Source organism: Chrysochloris asiatica, unplaced genomic scaffold (assembly GCF_000296735.1).
Source record: "Chrysochloris asiatica unplaced genomic scaffold, ChrAsi1.0 scaffold00230, whole genome shotgun sequence".
Lineage (NCBI taxonomy): Eukaryota > Metazoa > Chordata > Mammalia > Afrosoricida > Chrysochloridae > Chrysochloris > Chrysochloris asiatica.
In genome coordinates, this window is record NW_006408748.1 from 1,256,595 (window position 1) to 1,274,567 (window position 17,973).

General features: G+C 40.6%; 1 protein-coding gene across 1 annotated transcript in view; it reads left to right on the forward strand.

Annotated features, from left to right (window-relative positions):
- Positions 1–17,973, forward strand: part of FAM114A1 (family with sequence similarity 114, member A1) — a 76,483-nt gene that overhangs the window by 32,159 nt on the left and 26,351 nt on the right. Inside the window, exons 3-6 of the mRNA XM_006873210.1 lie at positions 6,091–6,198; positions 6,322–6,428; positions 10,314–10,448; positions 15,537–15,689. Of these exons, the coding sequence (XP_006873272.1) occupies positions 6,091–6,198; positions 6,322–6,428; positions 10,314–10,448; positions 15,537–15,689 (503 nt within the window). The remainder of the gene's footprint in view (positions 1–6,090; positions 6,199–6,321; positions 6,429–10,313; positions 10,449–15,536; positions 15,690–17,973) is intronic.

Here is a 17,973-nt window from a genome sequence, read left to right on the forward strand (position 1 = left end):
TAACAGTCTGTGATATGCAAATAATACAACTTTGCTTTTTGGAAGGGAAGAGGAACTGAAATACATACTGATGAAGATCAATGACTACAACCTTCAGTATGGATTACATCTCAGTGTAAAGAAAACAAATATCCTCACAACTGCACCTATAATTAAAATCATAATAAACGGAGAAAAGATTGAAGTTGTCAATAACTTCAATTTGCTTGGATCCACAATCAACACTCATGGAAGCAGCAGTCGAGAAATCAAACAACATGTTGTATTGGGCAAATTGCTGCAAAAGACCTCTTTAAAGTGTTCAAGAGCAAAGATGTCAGTTTGAGGACTAAGGTGTGCCTGACCCGAGCCATGGTATTGTCAATCATCTCATATGCCTTCAAAAGTCAGACAGTAAATAAGGAAGACCGTAGAAGAATTGATGCATTTGAGATATGGTGTTGGTGAAGAATATTAATAGTGCCATGGACTGCCAGAAGAACAAACAAACCTGTCTTGAAAGAAGTACAGCAAGAATGGCTCTTAGAAGCAAGGATGGTGAGACTTTGTCTCTCATACTTTGGACATAGTATCAGGAGGGACCAGTCCTTGGAGAAGGACATCGTGCTTAGGAAAGTGGAGGGTCAGCCAAAAAGAGGAAGACCCTCAAGGAGATGGACTGACAGTGGCAGCGACAATGGACTCGGACATAATAACAATTGTGAGAATGGCTCAGAACTGGGCAGCATTTCGTTTTGTTGTACATAGGGTGGCTGTGAGCCCAAATTGACTTGCGAGCAGCTAACAACAGCCGTCTAGCCAGTGAATGACTTCCCCTTCCCTTCCACCCCTGATAACCATCAAAGAATGCATCTTATAGCATGAAAACCTTTCTTGACCTTTTGCAGTGTGATCTCATACATGATTTGCCCTTTTGTGACTTACTTATTTCACTCAGAGTCATCCACGCTATGAGGTGTTTTGCAGTTTGATCATTATTCTTCAATGTTGCATAGTGTTCCATTGTACATATGTACCAAAATTTGTTTATCCATTCTTTCATTGATGGGCATTTAGGCTGTCTCCATCTTTTTTGTTATTATAAGTAGTGCTGAACATGGATGTGCATATATCTATGTGTCACAGCTCTGATCTCTTTGGGATATATACTTAGTAGAAAGATGGTTGGTCATACGGTATTTCTATTTCCGACTTTTTGAGGAAGCAACACACCGTTTCCCACAGTGGTTGCACCATTTTACAGTTACTAGCAGTATAGGAGGGTCCCAGTCTGTCCACACCATCACAGTATTTTTTGTTTTCTGTGTTTTTGAATTTTGCTATTAATGCTGGAGTAAGATGATATCTTATTGCTGTTTTGATTTTCATCTCTCAAATGGCCAGTGATCACAAGCATTTCTTCATATGTTTGTTGACCACCTGAATGTCTTTGGTGAAGTGTCTGTTCACGTCCTCTGCCCATTTTTTAATTGACTTATTTATTTTGTTCTTGTTGAGGTGTTGACTGATGCTTTCTATAAATTTTAGAGATTCGTCCCTTGATTGATATGTCACTGCCAAACATTTTTAGCCACTCTGTGGGTTCTCTTTTTACTCTTTTGGTGTACATAAGTGTCTAATTGTTAGGAAGTTCAAGACATCAAGTTTGTTTTCTGCTGTTTGTGTGTTTTCAGTTGTGTTTGATAGTGTTTTTATGCCATGAATCAGAGCCCCTAAGTTTGTCCCTGTGTTTTCACGGATGACTATTATAGTTCAAGTTTTACATTTAGGTCTTTAATCCATGTTGAGTTCATTTTTGTATATGCTGTGAGATATGTCTTGTTTCATTCTTCTGCAAATGCATTTCCAGTTTAGCCAACACCATTTATTGAAGAGACTATCTCTTCCCCTTTGTTTTGGCCCTTTGTCAAATTTTGGCGAACTCTAGGTGAATGGATTTCCTTCTGGGTTCTCAATTATTTTCCATTGATCTGTGTCTTTCAAGGAGCTCTGGTAGTATAGTGGTTATGAGTCGAGCAACTAATCTCAAGGTCAGCAGTTTAAAACTACCAGATGTTCCACAGGAGAAAGATAAGGCTTTTGGCTCCATAAAGATTTGCAGCCTTGGAAACCTTATGCAGGGTCACTATGAGTCAGAACTGACTCCACGGCACATAACCACCATGTGTCTTTCATTGTATCAGTCTTGACTGTTGAGTTTGTGTAGTAGGTTTTGAGGTCAGGAAATGAGAGGTCTCCTACTTTGTTCTTCTTTAGTAATGCTTTGCTTATCCAGGTGAGACTGTAAAGCTTTAAGGAAGCAAACAGCCTCATCTTTCTCCCATGGGGTAGCTAGTGTATTTGAACTGTGAACCTTAAAGTTAGCAGCCCAGCACTTATCCCACAGTGTCACCAGATCTTCTTACTTAGAGGTGTTTTTATTTCCTTGAGAATATTAGGGTTTGTTTTGACATGTTAAGGAAGTAACTCTATAGAACCATTCATATTATTTATTTTTCTCTGTTGCTGCTCTAATAAAAAATGTCATAGATGTTATTGATAAAATCCAATCAATTAAAAAAAAAATTAAAGCCAAACCCACTGTTGAGTCAATTCCAATTCATAAAGCCTGGAATGAATTTTTCCTAGTCAAAATGTTAGTGACGCCATATTATAACTTTCTCATTTTGGACACTAGATGTCACACTAAGTAAAGTTTTAGATGGTGCTCTTCAGAGTAGGGTGCGGCATAGCCTAAATCCTAGCTTTGAAAATTCATCGCCTATTTTCCTAACAGAGTGCTGGAAAGGCATCCTTTCACTAATACAAGTAACATTCAGGAGGCTTTAAAAAATAAATAAATAAAGTATTCATCAGAAAATACAGTTGGGCTAGAAGCTTATTATCATGTTTGCTAAACAGACACATTCCAAACCCCAACATAAAAGTGGTATTTCCTTCCAGAAACAAAACAGTCTTTCCAGAGGCAGTTTATACATACATAACAAGGTCATTCTTGTTCTGAGATAGTGCAAAGCTTCCCTGAGACAAGAACAAGATATGGCCCTAATCTGCAAGGGATGGCAAGGGTGGAAGAGAAGGTAATGACCAGGGGTCATTAAGCTATGATAAGGCCTTAAGGAAGGATGTGGAGTCCTATGAAAAGATGCCATCCTACTTCTTGCTGGGCAGTTAAGCAAAGAACATGGAACAAGTGACACGTCTTAGCCTTTCAAACCCATTTATTTCGTGATTTTAGCTCTTGGAATTTTAGAAAAGTACTGTAGGTTGATATTTGGATGTACATTATTTCCTTTTGAGAAATATGCCTTAATTTTTTTTTTAATGACAAGGAATATGGACTCAGTTTGTAAATGAGTTGGATGATTAATATCCTACAACTTAAATATAATACTGAAATGCCGAAAGTTTTCATTGAAGAGTTTGGAATTCATTGAAAGCTAGTGAGAAATCTTAGTTTTAGCAGCTATACTTAGATCTTGATTTTTTTCCCCAATAACTCAATGGGTTTGACTGTTTAATGATCTGTACATAATCTTAGATGTATCATATTTGGTCTATATCATGAATAATGTTCTTGAGTTTCAGTTTTCTGGGTAGAATATAAATGACAAGTCATTTCCATTGAATATGCTGATGTTCATTGCTGTCAAATCAGTTCCGACTCATAGTGGCCCTGTACAGCAGGGATGGGGAACCTTTTTTCTCTCAAGGACCATTGGATGTTTATAACATCATTCACGGGCGATACAAAATTATCAACTTAAAAATTAGCCTGCTATTATGGGTCGGACCCGACTCAACGGCACTTAACAACAACAACAAAGTGTGATGCCTGGAACTGCAGTTGTCTTCTCGGGGCCAGACCAAATGATTTCACAGGCCTCATACGGCCTGTGGGCTGGCCATTCCCCACCCCTGCTGTATAGGGTTTCCAAGACAGTAAAGTAAATCTTTGTGAGAACAGAAAGTTTCCTTTCTCCCTCAGAGCAGCTGGCGGACATGAATCAGAGCAGCTGGCGGACATGAATCACTGACCTTTTAGTTCCCAGTCCAGTGTTTATCTTACAGAGTATATAATTAGTCCTATGCTTTTTTGTTAAATATCAGCACTCTGATTATTAAGATCATAAATAAACATTTAAAAAAAAAAAAAGATCGGTTGCCATGGTGTCAACTCAGAGTAGAACTGAGCTCCACAGGGTTTTCAATGACTACAATCTGTCAGGAGGAGATCACTAGGCCTTTTTTTCCTAAGTGCCTCTGAGTATATTAGAACTACTAATCAATCTTCCAGCAAGTAGTGGATGTTGATTGTTAATTGCTTGTAACACCCAGGGACTACCAATAAAGATGCAATCGATAAAATACTTTTGTTTGGGTTTGTGGTTCAGTGACGTCTTTCTCTCACCCAGGGCGTGGACAAGTGGTAGTTGTAGCAATGCCTTCTAAGACAAGGTAGTTCTGTTTAGTTCTCAAATCTTGCTGTGACTTGGGGCTTTTTCCCTACTCATTAGTATTGCTGCTGCCTTGTGGTCTAGCAACCTGGCATTTCCCGGACCCTTGAGAAATCTCTCATTTTCTGTCTGAGTGCCAAGGGGAGGGTGAGTATGTGATAACTTCGCCTTCAGGAACTCGGCGATTTAGGGCCATCAGTCAGCCGTTAACTCCTTATTCAGTTTGGAAACTCAGAAAAGCTGTGTCTTCTCATTGCTGTTGTTGTTGTTAGGTAACATGGAGTCGGTACCAACTCATAGCGACCCTGTGCACAACAATAGGTCCTGGGCCAACCTCACAATCATTGCTACGCCTGAGCCCTCGCTGCCGTCACTTTGCCCATCCATCTGATGGGAGGTCTTCCTCCTTTTCTCCGACCTTCTACTTTACCAAACATGATATCCTTCTCCAGTGATATGGTCCCTTCTGGTAATCTGTCCGAAGTATGTGAGACATATTATCTTCTCCTGGAGGCTGTTAAAGGGGAACAAATCTCTTCAGAATAAAACGTTGACAGGACTATTTCTCCATCAAACCAAGGTTTTGTTTTCTTTTCTTTTTCTCAGTGTAGGTGGGCAGGTTAGTTCTGTATTCAAGAAATACTTATTCAATGCCACTATCTTTGGCTGTGGGGCAATAACAGTATTGACCCTACTTAGATGGAATAACACTAGTGTTCTTCATCCTGCTGAACTACTTTTATAGTTTGTGTGTTGGCTGTACTTAAGATAGGGTCCTTGGTGTTACAAAACATGCTCGGCTAATAACCAGAAGGATAAAGGTTTGAGTCTACCTGGAGGCGCCTCAGTACAAAGGCCTAGCAATCAACTTCTGACAAACCAGCCATTGAAAACACTGCAGAGCACAGTTCAACTGGGACACACAGCTGGGGTTGCCATGAGTCAGAATGGACTCACCAGCAAGTGGATACTGATACAGGTGCAGCTTATGACAGCTGAGCCAACGGCGCTATTGGGTGCTCTCAGTGGTTTCCTTACTGACCTGTCTTCTGATTTTAGCTTGTCAATTCCATACCCTAATCTGTCCATGCTGAAAGAGTATGTTGAGCCTCAGTGGATTTCAGTGCAACAAATAACTAATTGAGCACCTGTAAATGTAATATACCTGAAAGGAATCTTCCAAGAGCGGATGTAGCAGAACTTACCTTATGGAACTTGCAGACGAGTAAAAAGAACACTGTTCAGAAGTGAAATCTTGGATTTGGAATCCCAGGTTGATAGCTAGACCAGGCGAGAAGCAGAAGTGAAGAGTAAATGTGTGAGCACATGACACACATTGATCTCCATGATTCCTCTCAGCAACCCAGTGAGATGTGGCTGCTCATGAGGAAACCGAGTCACAAGCAATTTCACCAAGGTCGCTCAGCTAGGCAAAGCTGAACTCATCTATTTGAACCTGTCATCCTCGCAAAGCTATTAACGGCTGGCTACCTTTTCTTACAACCAGGATGTGCATATATAACTTAATAATATGTCCATGCATAACTTTTACTAAGCTTTGTACAGTGAGCTACGGAATTTGCAGACCATGGCTTTTAATGTGTCCATGAATTATATTCTTATTTCCTGTCAGGTCATGGGTTGGCAGCAGTCAAGGAAAAAGCAGGGGCTACCCTACGGATTCATGGTGCGAATTCTGGTGAAGGGGTTCAAGCTGATACTGAAAATGAAGTCCCTCAAAGTGAGTGATGTATTTGTTGGGGGGGATGGCATTAAGGGGGTCTTGGACTTATTAGACTTTCAGTTAGAAGGTTTCTGAGTTCATATCAGCAAAATTAACTCTAAAAGGGTGTTCCCTCTTTAGTAACAGATGCTGCCGCAGATCAGAGCCCTGCAGAAAATCCACCCACTTCTCCATCATCAGGGTCTCGGGGCGTCCTGTCAGCCATCAGCAATGTGGTTCAAAACACAGTAAGTCCTTCACTGCTTCCTCTGTCCTCCCCTGTGCCTCCCAGTGCCTCCGTTTGATGTGTCTATTTACCAGTGACCTAGATATGTCAGGCAAAGATGGCTTTGCTCATAACTTTGGATTATAGTTTTATTATGCTTCCTACTACAGAGTAGACATAACCTTGGATCCAACATAATAAGAACAAAAGGAAACATATTTTATGTGGAAAAGAAAGGAGCTGTTGAAAAGGACCATTTCCCAGTCTGATTGAACAGTGTCCTTTCCAACAACCACAAGGACAGTGTCGGGTTGTGGGGAGATATGGTTATTTCTTAGCATTCGGATAGCCGTTTTGCCTTACATGATCTGTGTCTCCTAAATCTCAATTTGAAAAATCATAACACTATTCAAGTGAAAAATGCCTTTAAAGAGACAGGAACTATGCCAGACAGATGTTTCTAAAGTGTTTACAGTTATCCAAGATCAACATTCAATCCCATCTATACAGGCCAATTCCCACTCTCCCTGCTAGTCCCATAACCTCAGATTTATCCTCCCGGGTCCCTGCCTGCCTCGTTACAGAAGCTCGTCATCAGTAGCAACAATAAAAACAAGCCCGTTGTTGCTGAGTTAATTCCAACTCACGCCATTCTTTGTATGTTACAGAGTAGAACTGCCCAATAGGGTTTTCTTGCTTGTGTGACACTGTAAGGTAAGCACTGGAGTACTAACCACAAGGTCAGCAGTTCAAACCCACCAGCCACTCTTGGAAATTCTACAGAGTCACTCTAAATTGAAACTGACTCAATGGCACACACACAATAACAAAACAACAACAAACTTTGTAGAAGCAGCTTGCCAGTCCTGCAGAATTCTGGGTGGTTTTAAACCACTAAACTTAGTGTTGTTGTTCCTAAGTGCCGCCGAGTCGGTTCCAACTCATAGTGAGCCTGGATAGGGTTTTCAAGGAGCAGCTGGTGGGTTTGAACCGCCAAACCACCTACCTTGTGGTTCGCAGTCCATTGCTTATCCTAAGGTAAATAGTTTGCCTCACCTCAGCAGCAAAACACTGATAAGTAAAGAGAAAAGTAACATGAGACAGCTGGTCTTCAGGTTCAGACTACAAAGGTTTTTCTCTTTCATATAAACCCAACTAACTAACTTTTCTCAGCAGTTGAGAAATCAAGTGAAGTATTGCATTAGGTAAATCTGCTGTACAAAACCTCTTTAAAATTGTTCAAGAGCAAAGATATCAGTTTGAGGACTATGGTGTTCCTGATCTAAGCCAGTATTTTCAATAACCTCAAGTACATGTGAAAGTTGGACAATGAATAAGGATGACTGTAGAAGAATTGATGCATTTTGAGTTACGGTGTTGGAGGAGAATATTAAAAGTACCATGGACTGTCAAAACAAACAAATCTGTGTTCGAAGAACTACAGCTAGAATGTTCCTTAGAAAACAGGATGTCAAGACTTCATCTCTCATACTTCAGACATGTTGTTGTTGTTGTTGTTGTTAAGTGCTTTCAAGTCGGTTCTCACCCAAAGTGACCCTGTATAGGGCTTCCAAGGAGTGGCTGGTGAGTTTGAACCACCGACCTTAGGGTTCAAACTGACTCTGCTGTCCAGCACATTAATCCATAGTGCCACACCAGGACTCCAGACATGTTGTTAGGAGGGACCACTTCCTAGAGAAGTACATCAAGCTTGGTAAAGTGGAGGGTCAGAGAAAAAGAGGAAGACCCCCGATGAGATGAATTGGCACAGTGTCAGCAGCAATGGGCTCAAGCTTAACAGCAATTGTAAGAATGGTTCAAGACCAGGCAGTATTTCATTCTGTTATGCGTAGGATCTCTATGAGTCAGAACAGACTCAACAGCACCTAACAACAACTAGTTTTTCTAGAAAGATAGCTCACATACCATTTATTCATATAGTCACTCATTAAAAAAAAAAAAAATAGTGATTAGCCCTTATTATAAACTAGAAGCTATGATTTGTTGTTGTTATGTAGTTGAGTCAGTTTTGATTCATAGCAACCTGCATAGGGTTTCAATGAACGGCTGATAGGTTTGAACTGCTGACTTTTTGGTTAGCAATCCAGTGCTTACCCTGCAGCACCACACTAGGACTAGTTCGGGGCGTATACTGCTAAACAAGAGAGCCCAATATCCTGGCAGACAGAGACAGTTCAACAGACAAATCTGAGTATAATGCAACATGGGACCAACAGGAGACTGTGGACACACATTGGAGGACATCTTACCAGGCTTTGGGGGTAAGAGCATGTGAGAAATACAGGCAGTGATTTTGCCCCTCTCTGTGGTATTTAAGGTGTTCTAGACTGGGCAAGGTGGAGGAACAAGAAAAATGCTGTCAGAGTCAAATGGCAATATAAGTCAAGTAATCCCCCACCTCCCATGACAGGTACTTGTGGGACTTGTGGTAGGAGGGAGCTCTTTCAGTATCTTTGGTCTAAGAAACAGCCATGGCTTCTCTGAGCTCTGCAACAGGACATTTGGTGTTTGTCTTCCTGTGTGTCTCCAACTCAAACCCTACCAGGTCTGCCCTGCTTCAAAGTCCCCATGTCCCTTCTTCTTGAGTTTTGGTTGCTACTAAAGTAATTCCTCATAGAATATTGAGAGGAATACCTGATACCCCATCATCTTCCCAAAGTATGTACATTTACCACTCTGCTTTAGTGCCCGATTTTTTATTGGCTCAACTGAAAATATCCTGAATATCCAAGGACAAGTCATATTCCTTCAGAGAACTTGAATATTGCTACTTAACAATTACTTAGAAAGATTGTAAAACGTATAAAATCCGTTGCCTTCAAGTCAATTCCTACTCATAGCGACTCTCCCGTAGAGTTTCCAAGGCTGGAATCTTCACTGATGCAGACTCCCACCATCTTTCTTCCATGAAGCCAGTGGTGGAGTTGAACTGCTGACCTGTCAGTCAGCAGACAAGTGCTTAGCCACTGGCCCGCCAGGGCTATTTACTGCAGTCTATGCATTTGACTATAAAACATAATGTACATTTTACTATGAAAAATGGGAAAAAACACACATTGGATTATCAGGTGTGCAGTTGGGTGTTAGAAAGATATGTAAGCAGTTCAATACAGGTGAGCCATTAATGTGAGTCAGTTTTGGCTGTTTCAGCCTTTTTTTAAAGAGGAAAACACTGACTGACAAAAGGATTTACAGGGAGTCTTGGTGTGGTGCTGTAGGATAAGCACTGGATTGCTAACCACAAAGTTGATGATTCAAACCCACCAGCCACTCCTTGGAAAGCCTATATAGGGTTACTCTGTGTTAGAACCAACTCGTTGGCACTTAACAACAATAACTATATGATAGGAGTTTCTAAAGCCAGAAGTACATGGAAATCAAGCTGTCTTAGTTCATGAATATATTAATTACAGAAGGTCCTCGCTAGTTTCTGAAAACATGTCACAGCCATATGAAGTGGCCTGAGGGTCTTCTACTCCAAAACCCTAGATTAAGGAATTCCTTAAATTGCCAAGAGGATTTGACATTTTTATAGACTGCTCCAAATAACTCTGTTACTTGGGTTAAGAATTGGGCCACCTATAAATTTCTGTCTTAGATACATATCCATTCATAGCCACAAAGCAAAATGAATTTCTCCTGTGCTTTGGGGTTTTTCCTACGCATCACTTTTAAATAACATTGTATGTCATACAAAGACTACAAAATCGGCTTTTCAAAGAAAAACAGAATAGGATGAAATGGGGGAGAAATCTCATGATGAGACAACCTTGTGACTTTATATTGGTTTTAATATTTGAAGATCGCGCCGGTTACCTGGAGATTGTTGACTGCTTCAAAACAACAGAGTGTAAAATCTCATCTTATCCAATGATCTCATCTGCAGGGGAAAAGTGTCTTGACTGGCGGTCTTGATGCTTTGGAGTTCATTGGCAAGAAAACCATGAATGTCCTTGCAGAAAGTGACCCAGGATTTAGGCGGACCAAGACACTCATGGAGAGAACAGTTTCCTTGTCTCAGGTTAGACAATCTACTTCTACAGTTTTTCCTTTCTGTCATGTTGTTGTTGTTAAATGCTGTCAAGTTGGTTCTGACCCATAGCAACCCTGTATAGGGTTTCCAAGGAGCAGCTGATGAGCTTGAACTGATGACCTTATACTTCAAACCAACTGTGCAGTCCAGTGCAGTGCCACATAGGCTAACTTAAAATGTTTTTCAAATCTTTTTGAATATATATTTTAAAGTATATGATGCAAATGATGCAACAGAATAGAGAGTGAAAATTAAATTTTTAGTATGCCTCTGTTCCTCAGCTACTTAATTCCTCCTCGTCGACAAGCACTTATGGATTTTACCAGAGATGTCGAATAGATTAGCTAGATATGTAGGTGGAGGGGGAGAGAGAAACATATATGCCTATGTCTGAAAAAAGCTATGAGTAGAAGTCTGCTTAATAGCACCTAACAGCAACAGCTGCTAAATTAAGCTGGGTCAGTACAATGCTAACTTTAACGTTCTTCTAAGTAATAATGATTCACTCATTCGTTAGGTTTTCAGATGCATTCTGAATGTCTACTATGAGCCAGGCACTGTGGCAAGAATCAGACACACATCAGTAACCAAAACAGATATCCCTATCCTAAGTGTCTTCCTTTCCAGTGGGGAAAGACAAACTATAAACAATACATAAGTAAATTATCTTGTATTCTAGAAAGATGATGGGTGCTCCAAAGCAGAAGAGGAGGATCAGGAATGAGGGGTAGGTTAAGTATTAAAGTGCTGAACGTGGGTTTGTGGAGGTGATGACATTTGGGCAAATACTTGAAGGAGATATGGGGGTTGCCATGCAAAATCTGGGGGAAGTGCATTCTAGGCAGAGGGAGCAGCTTGTACAAAGGCCCTGAGGTAGAGACAGGATCCTAAGTGGCTGGAAAAGAGTGAACCAGGGTGAGAGGTATTAGAGATGGCACCTAACAATAACAATCAAGTTAATATATTGAAAATAGATTGAATGAGGGAATGCCAGTGGTGGAAAGAACAGTTAGAGTGTTTATCAAACTAGGTCCTCGCAGAAGCAGATGTTAAGACGGGATTAAACATGGAAGAATTTTACTAGGAGAAATGCCTGTGTGAGAAAAAATATGGAGAGGGAGCCAAGGAAGACTGAAAGAGCCATGAGATCAAGGTGCAAATCTGAACACAGTGAAGAAGAGAGGAAGAAACTTGGGTAGATGCATCCTCAACTATTAAAGAAAGTGGTAAAACCGTTGCAGAGTTCTGCCCACAAAGGCGTCCCCATCGCTCTGGAACAAGCCTGCCTCAGTGTCCCAGGTCCCAGCTGCATCAGTGATTGGCAGGTTGCAGTGATGGGAGGTGTGACTTCAGTGCAAATGTGGGATGGACTTCAAAGTGCAGCAGTGGGACCCTTGACCAGTTCCGCTTTGTGTAGTAGCATGTCTACAGTTCACACTCCTGCAGCCTCAGAAGGAGGCCCTTGCGGTAATCTAGGCCAGATGTGATAGTGCAGAGAGCATGGAGGTGGTCATTAGTGATGCATTCTGGGTATATTGTGAAGATGGAGCCAGCTTTCCTGATGGATTGAATGTGGGCTTTGAGATAACGGGAGGTGTCAAGGTTTTTTCTTGAGCAACTGATATCAATGGTAATAGGGAAATTGATTATCTTTTTCCTAATCCACACTAAATAATACATACCTATTATTGCTGTTAAAGAAGCTCTGGTAGCATAGTGGTTACGAATCAGGCTACAAACCTCAAGGTCAGCAGTTCGAAACTACCAGCTGTTCTGCAGGAGAAAGATGAGGCGTTCTGCTCCCATAAAGATTTACAGCCTCGGAAACCCTGTACAGGGTAACTATGAGTCGGGACCGATTCCACGGCACATAACAACAACAACAATTGTTGCTGTTAAGGAGCCCATATGAGTTGGGCTGCTAACCCCAAGGTCAGCAGTTCAAAACTACCAGCCATTCCATGGGAGAAAGCTCAGGCTTTCTGCTCCCATAAAGATTTACAACTTCAGAACCCCTTTGTAGGATAGCTATGAGTCACAACTGACTCCACGGCACACCACCACCACCACCACCATTGTTGTTGGGAGTTCTGATGTGGCACTGCAGGACATGCACTAGACCACAGGGTCATTTTGAACTGCAAGGTCTGTGGTTCAAATCCACCAGAATCCTTGGAAACCCTATACAGGGTTGCTATGAGTCGAAACCAACTCGATGGCACTAATCAACAATCAAATCAATTACTGTTAAGTGTTATCCGTTCATAGTAACCTATATAGGCTGTTTACTTCCATAAATTTTTGCCAATGCTGTCGGTGCTTGACCTTCTGCCTTCAATACTATCCATTCTTGATCACAGAGTATTTCATGAAATGGTTGGTTGACCAATTCTTTTTGATACAGTGACTCTTTGTAGTCCTTCCATCTTCTTTTGATGTTTCCAGTATCATTAGATATTTTGCCCATACAATTCTTCAAGGTTTGAATTTTTACTGCAGTTCTTTAAACTTGAGAAATGCAAAGTGTGAACTTCCCTCTTGGTTTTCTAACTCCAGGTCTTTACACATTTTATTATACTCCATTACTTCATCTTCTTGAGCTGCCATTTGAATTTCTCTTTTCATCTCTCCTATGTCATCATTTTTCCAGTCTCTTTAGCTTCTCTCTACTCAAGATCAAGTTTTAGAGTGTCTTATGACACCCATTTTTGTCTTTTCTTGCTTTCCTTTCTTTTTAATGACCTTTTGCTTTCTTCCTGTATGATGTTCTTGATGTCAACCCACAACTCTTTTGGTCTTCCTTCACTTCACTAGTGTCTAATGTATCAAATCTGTTATTGAGATGGTCTCAAAATAAAGGTAGGATATACTCAAGGTCATATTTTGGCTCTTATGGACTTGTTTTAATTTTCTTCAACTTCAGCCTGAACTTGCATATGAATAACTCATGTCTGTTCCTCAGTCTGCCCCTTGTTTTGGCTGATCATGTTGAGCTTCTCCATTGTCTCTTCCACAGATATAGTTTATTTGATTCCTGTGTATTCCAGATATTAAGTTCCAGGTGTATAGTTGCCTTTTATGGTGTTGCATAAAAGGTGCATTTGCAATGAATAAGTCGTTGGTCTTGCAAAATACTACCATGACATCTCCACATTGTTTTATCACCATGGTCTTATTTTCCAACTACCAGTCCTTCCTCTTTGTTTTCAGTCTTCGCCTTCCAATCACCAGCACATACATGCCTCTTGATTGCATGTTTGATCAATTTCAGACTGAAAAACTTGAAAGGATTCTTCAATGTCAACATCACTGACTATATTGGTTGCTGTGTAAATTTGAAGAGTAATGATACTAACCGGTCTTCCTTGTCGGCATAAGGATATTGTCTTATCACAGACAGCATTGTACTTCAAAATAGGTCTTGAAAACCTGTTAATAATGAATGTGACACCATTCCTCTAAAACTAGTCATTCATTCTTGGCATAGTAAACAGTATGATCTTCTGATTCAAAGTGGCTAATACCATACAATTTCAGCACACCAGTGCTTAGGATATTGATTTTTCTGAGTTCCATTTCATTTCTGACAACTTCCAATTTCCCTAGCTTCATAGTTTGCACATCCCATGTTCCGATTATTAATGGATGTTTGTAGCTGTTTCTTCTCCTTTGTGTTTTGCCACATCAGCAAATGAAGGTCCTGAAAACGTAACCCCGTACAAGTCAGTAAGATCACATCTATTCTTTTGATTGTCTTCCATCCTGAGGGGCTCGTCTTCTGGCACTATTTATGACAATGTTCCACTGCTATTCAGAAGGTTTTTGGTGGCTAATCATTCAGAAGTGATCCTCCTCTCCTTCTTCCTAGTCTGTCTTATTCTGGAAGCTCTGCTGAAACCTGCCCACCATGGTTGATCCTGCTAGTATTTAAAATACCAATAACATAGCTTTCAGCATCACAGCAATCCACAAGCCACCACAGTCTGACAAACCAATGGACGAGTAGTGGAAATCAAGAGATGCTTAGAGTCTATGAAAGCAAATGCAGAAAATTGACAGGTACTGGTGGACTTGTATTCATTTTGTTGTCTTTATTTCATCAGCAAAACAGAATTAGAGAACATTTATCCACATGGAATGGAACTTGATTCCCAGTTGTACTTCTTAAGATCAGTCCAGCAATCTATGAGCTAACATTCTTATTTATAATAACAATCTGGTGATGAATACATTATGAGTTTATATTTTATTAATTTTTATTGAAGATTTTTAATAACCACATATACAGTTTTATGAATAATGTATCTCTGATATAATCAGGCCAGCTTGTTTCCGCTTTGAAGTCTGCCTTGGAATCAATCCCATCACAATAGATTAAGCTTTCCTGGCACACATAAAACTTACCCATTATAGAAAATTTGGACATTTGGAAAATAAGAAAATGGATCACACCCATTAGAAACACTTCCGTGGAAAACCACACAAACTTCTGGTGTGTTTCTTTGCAGTCTTATTCTAGTACAAAGAATTTGTGCTTAGTTTTATCTTGTACTTCATCACAATCCAACCCACCCACGATCATCAAATCAATCCTGATTCCTAGTGACCTATAGGACAGAGTGAACTGCTCCACAGGGTTTCCAGGGCTGTTTTAAGGAAGCACACTGCCTCATCTTTCTCCTGTGAAATGGCTGGTGGCTTTGAACCTTTTGGATCACAGCCCAACACTTAACCCACTGCACAACCAGGGTTCTTGTACTTAATAAGCATATAAAATTCAAAGTGGGCTATTATATAAAAAGAATTAATAGCATTAATGGGGATCCTGGTGCGGCACTTCTTGGAAACCCCATACAGGTTTGCTATGAGATGAGTCAGAACCCACTCGATAGCAGTTAACAACAGCAGTAGCATCAATTTTAAAACATCGTTGTTCAGAAAGTCCGAAGTTGACTAAGACCTACTCTTCTCAATACAAAGTCAGTCCTCCCCATCTCTCCCTATAGCTCATCCAGGAAATGGGCTGGAAAGCACTTAAGAATATACCCACTGTGCCAATGTTGTCTCTTGCTGCAGATGTTAAGGGAAGCAAAAGAGAAGGAGAAGCAGAGGCTGGCACAGCAGCTCACAGCAGAAAGGACTGCACACTATGGCATGTTGTTTGATGAGTATCAAGGCTTGTCACATCTGGAAGCCCTGGAAATCCTGTCCAATGAAAGTGAAAGCCAGGTAGGTCAGCATGACGCATTTGTGAAAACATGTTTATTAATGTGTTCTTGAACATGGGAAAAAATGAAATGTTTTACCTTAAAACATCTCATTTTTAGAACCTCATTCTTGTTCTGCTAATGTTACAAAATTTGTACACCCTGATGTTCCATGTTATTTCATTTCCGGCTTTTGCCAAGCTATTATCCCTTCCCAGCCTCCAGAAGGCCAGCCCAGTGGGTTACCGCTCTGCGTCACCTCTTGGTATAAAAGAGTCCTCAAAAACTTAGCTGTCAGTCTCCTGGCCGTATGCCTTCATGTTGTGACTTAATACCCAGAGCCTGTCATCCTATGTCTTCGCTTTGGATTAATGAAAACAAAGCAACTGTCTTTTAGACTGCAGGGTTTTAATACATTTTCTCTTATAGGTTAGATGGTTATTCATGTATTCAACCATCTTGTTAGGGTGCCCAGGCCACAGAATGCAGGATTATCTTACTGGGAATTGAAGTTCAAGTTGGGAAGTAAATCCCTCATATAGAAACATGGCAAAGCTATGCTACTCAGAGACTGTGCTTTCATGTTCCCCTCTGCAGCTGCAAGAGAACAAGACATCAGTAGGAGAAATCAGTGTGATTTGGCAATTTTTTAGAAAAGACTGAATCTACAGTGGGGTGTATGTACTTGTGTCTTTATTTAGCAAACACTTAGAGTCATTTTCTAAGCACTTTGAAATCATTGACTCACTGAATTGTATGCATGATTTTTTTGTATGAATACCAGGCTGACTGAGCTGTGGGGTACTATCCCAGGGAGGGGAGTTCCCCTGGGCCTCTGGTGACAGACCATCTGATGATGCTCACTGGAAAGACACAAATCCTTAGACAAGATGCTGAACTTAGAAATGGGCCTCAGAAGGGAGACATATTTTTTGACTCTTGCCCAACTTTGTTCTCCTTGTTTGGACTTTAGGAGACTGAAGCATTCTTGAGGTATTCACTTCCAACTCATGACAACCCCATGCACATCAGAGGAGAAATGTGCTCCATTGTTTTCAATACCTGACTTTCAGAAGTAGATCACCATGCCTTTGTTCCGAGCAGCCTCTGGGTGGACTCAAACCAGCTAGCTTTCCATTAGCAGCTAAGTATGTAAGAGACCTTTCACCATTTGTACCACCCAGGGACTCTGCAGAAGACACAGAGAAATTAAAATGTTGCACATATGTAGAAAATTTTAATTAAGCATTGTAATCAAATACATTTATCCATTCTCTACTACTCCTTTTTTTTTTAATATTAGAAAACTACTGTTTAGAAAAGATATCTGAACCCCTGCTGCTCAATTTTCAGTCAAACTATAGATAGATCTATGGGTCAGTACCGACTCGATGGCACCTAACAACCACAACATCCTAGATAGATCTAAAGAGGAGCAATAACACTAGAGAGGTATGCACACCTTAGAACAATCAACTATTTGAGATCAAAGGGACACATTTACCCTGGGACAATGTTCGGAAGGGCTGGGAAAGAAGTGGGGTATGTGGGGTCACATTATGGAGATGGCGGTCAATGATCTGAAACAAGGTGAGTATGAATTGTTTATTGTAGAATGATCATCAACTCTGTAAAGCTTCGCCCAATTCACAATGATGGTGGTGTGCCACGGAGTCGGTTCTGACTCATAGGGTTTTCGAGACGATAAATCTTTATGAGAGCAGAAAGCCTCGTCTTTCTCCCATGGAACAACTGGTAGTTTCGAACTGCTGATCTTGAGGTTAGCAACCTGACTTGTAACCACTACGCTACCAGAGCTTCTTCAATTAATCATTAAAAGGTTTAAAAACAATGAAAGAAAATATATCTGAAGCATAGGAATTCAATTTGTGCTTGTGTAGGACCCTGAGATTTAAATCCAGAGTGAATTTTTCTGTGAGCTAAAGTGAAGACTTTTAAAACGTCAGAGCAAAAAGAAGTGACCACAGTCCTCAGGCAGGGCGAATTTGCTTCCACTTGCTGAACTCTACAGCTGATGGGTTTTGGGTTGACAGCTTCTCACCGTGCTTCCTCCCAGAACCTAGCGAGGGTTGCATTTTGCTGTGGTGATGTGCATTAGCAACCTTTACAAAAATGATGTCCTGATATCCTAGATACCTCTAACACTCTCACTCACATTGATGTGCTAATCTACCACCATAATCAATATTAAACATACTCCAAACAGTTCATAATCAACAGCAAAATCTAGTTCTCCAGAGCAAGTGTGTGAGCCGGAGAATGAAAAAATTAAAACTGCATTCTTC